Raw genomic sequence first — 3,125 nt, 5'->3', positions numbered from 1 at the left:
AACATTTAACCCAACCGCTGGGTCAAAACAACCCAATTGCTGGGTTTGTCCCTATTATACCCAGCACTGGGTTGTATTTAACCCAGCATTTTTTAGAGTGTAGCTTATGTTTTTACTTCACACATGAATTAATGTTTACAGATTAACTTAAATTCTCTAAACTTTTGTAAAATAGGTTTCTCCACACAACCACTGGTTTGCATGATAACTGAATAACCCAGGATTTTTTTTTAGATCACTTTCACCTAGCCCCATTATAGCATCATCTATGTTTTCAGTCATTTATACTCTGACAGATTAATATTATAGGCTACAGATGTGTAAAATATTATTTGAAAAAAAAAAAATTGTTTCTATTACATTAGATTATTGGCTTTTTTCTAGTTAGTTACTAGTTGGTTAGTTTAATAGTTCCATGTATTATTTATTTTTTTATTTATTTTTTTTAACATTTTTTACCCTGTTTTCCTCTAAACTTTTCCTCCCACTCATCTTTTATAAAATGACATTTTGGCCAAACGTATTTTACAACAGGAAAAACTGAGCGCCCATATAGCTACAACAAACTTTGTACCCTGTTGATCAAAACGTAATGTGATGCTGCCGTTTTAATGACGGACAAATTGCACATTTGCACACACATTCGCTGGTCAAAAACCCGGCCATAACTGCATTTGAGTTTGACACAAAGCGACTGAGTGTTCCTCGTCAGCTAGGTAAAATATATTTCTAAGAAAATTCTTCTTTGATTTATGATGGCTATCTGCTGATACACTTATTAACATTTAATCATATTATATATGGTCACACTAGCACATGCCCCTCAAAAGGTCCCTGACCCCTGGTACCTGCTGGACCCCCACCCCCACTTTTTTTTTACTTGTGGGGGAGGAGTGTTCCAAAGAAAGGAAAAGTACCTTGTACTTGGACTTTCCCCCCAGTACACTGTGAAGAGAAGAGAAGTACACAACAAGAGAGTTGTGGAGTTTGAGTTTTGGGTTTGCGGGCTGTCAGGACTCGTCATGGCTGCGGCTGTCAGGGCAGGTTGTGCGCACAGGGGGTTTATTTCAGTGACACGGCGTGGCAGCCACAGCAGCACTGCCCTCAAACCTCAATATGATGTGATCGTTATTGGTGCAGGTAGGCTACAGACATTCATTCACGGCCTAAAGACACAGAACAAAAATGTAACATGGAACGAAATTGAGTGCCTAAACGGGGCTTTTCTTCGATTATGTAAATAATAATTATTTTACCTGACCTCTTCAGTGTGTATTTTAGCTTTATTTTTAATCACCATTTATCAGTGTTATTGTATAGATATAAATGATTATTCAGACAACTTTTAAAGTAGCGAACAGACAACGTGGTTACGTGGCACCTGTTGTTTTTCTCAACGCTGGCAAGGGAGGACCAGGCACGAAAAATAATTTAACAAAGTAATTAAGGCTATTCCCAGTGGCATAATAATCATAACCATAATCTCAGTTGAAGGAGAAAAAAATCCCCAAATTTTTGTAAATGGTCTCTTCTTTTTTGACAAAGTTTTAAGAACAGTTTTGTAAGAAACTCTTTTAATCTAATCCTCCATGTAAATCCAAATGGCTTAAACCTCATTGTATATCTTAGCATAGCATTTGGACATTACCATACAAATACGTTATTTCTAACTATACTTTACAAAATTATTTACAGGTGTTATCCTGTAAATGCAGCTGTTAGCAGATATATTCGTAGTGTTTTGTAAGATATCAGTTGAAGATATTGAACATTTATTTTTCTATTGCTCTTTTTCTATTTCATTTTCCTGAGATAAGCGATGAACGTTGCGAATACATGCTTATGGAGAAACTCCTGTTTACTCTGATACTGAAGCCTGATTTTTTCATGTTCGTGTACCTGCACGAACTAATGGCGCTTCAACCCGCCAAAAGGGGAGGAGCCGACTACTACTGGCTAAATTGATTTTTAGCCCAGATGGCTGAGTAGCAGCGACCTGTGAGCAATAAGTTCCTGTTCTGACCTGGCTAGCAAAAGCCAGTCGTCGAGGTAAATCATGATACGGATTCCCATCTGCCTCAGAGGGGAAAGAGCTGCGTCCATGCACTTCGTAATAGTGCGTGGGGCCAGAGACAGTCCGAATGGAAGAACTGTATAATGATATGCCACTATTGAATCTCAAGAACGGTCTGTGATGTAAAAGTAAGCATCTTTCAGATCCACTGATAACAACCAGTCCCCGGGCAAATCTGCATGAGGATCTGTTTCAAAGGTAGCATCTTGAACGGCCGTTTCATCAGCGTGCGGTTTAGAACCGTCTCTACGGCTCCTCTTGCAAGCAAAGTTTGCACTTCGGCCCGGAGAACGTGAGCATCGTTGTCCTGTACTGAAGTTTGAATAATACCTCTGAAGCGAGGTGGCCTGCGAGCGAACTGGAGCGAGTAACCTCGCACTATGGTTTTTACAACCCAGCTTGACACATCCGGGATGGCTTTCCAAGCCTGAAACCGGATGGTCAGCGGTTTTAATTTTTTGACTGGCAGGTCGCTGCATGAGGGTGGGGAACTTACTGTCGTGGTAGTGAGAAGAGGAGAAATGCACTTTTGAGTATGTGGGTCCGCTATCTAGGGCTGTCGCGATAACCGCAATATCGCAATACCGCGCTATTGACGAGCAAACCGCAGAGGAATGCAAGAACCGCAGCAACCACGATTTTTGCGTGTTTTCTTTTTTCGTAGGTTATGCCCTTCTCGTTTTATACTTAATGCATGTGGACTGAACATTAAACAAGTTAGTAATGATAACATAATGTGTACCATGCTGATTTGTGGATTTAGCGCATTTGAAGTGAAAGTACTTGATAAACATATACTATGTGTGGAGAGCAATCACTCAGTATTGTTATCTCATTTTTGACGGCTTTTAGAGGCTTTTGGAGGCTTTTGCAGGATTACAACTAGGCTAACTGTTATACATAAAGTCTAACGATAGATCTTATTGTCCGGTTTATGTTCTGTTATGTGGACCGTTATTTTGTCATTCTCTTCTGTTCACTTCCTGTTTCAACGCTATTTGGTTTCGGTTTAGGTTTCTTCTGAATATGACCTCTTTCTGTATGATCGTAG

At 39.7% G+C, this 3,125-nt stretch overlaps 1 protein-coding gene across 1 annotated transcript in view; it reads left to right on the top strand.

The window, feature by feature from the left end:
• Window positions 1-958: 958 nt before the first annotated feature.
• The window catches only part of LOC107702741 (pyridine nucleotide-disulfide oxidoreductase domain-containing protein 2-like), a 12,620-nt gene continuing 10,453 nt past the window's right edge, over window positions 959-3,125 (top strand). The window contains exon 1 of the mRNA XM_016505149.1: window positions 959-1,140. Coding sequence (XP_016360635.1) covers window positions 1,023-1,140 — 118 coding nt within the window. The 5' untranslated portion in view covers window positions 959-1,022. The remainder of the gene's footprint in view (window positions 1,141-3,125) is intronic.

The sequence above is a fragment of the Sinocyclocheilus anshuiensis genome, unplaced genomic scaffold (assembly GCF_001515605.1).
Source record: "Sinocyclocheilus anshuiensis isolate Anshui unplaced genomic scaffold, SAMN03320099.WGS_v1.1 scaffold843, whole genome shotgun sequence".
NCBI lineage: Eukaryota > Metazoa > Chordata > Actinopteri > Cypriniformes > Cyprinidae > Sinocyclocheilus > Sinocyclocheilus anshuiensis.
The sequence above is the reverse complement of the archived record's forward strand: the minus strand, read 5'-3'. Positions and strand labels throughout refer to the sequence as shown.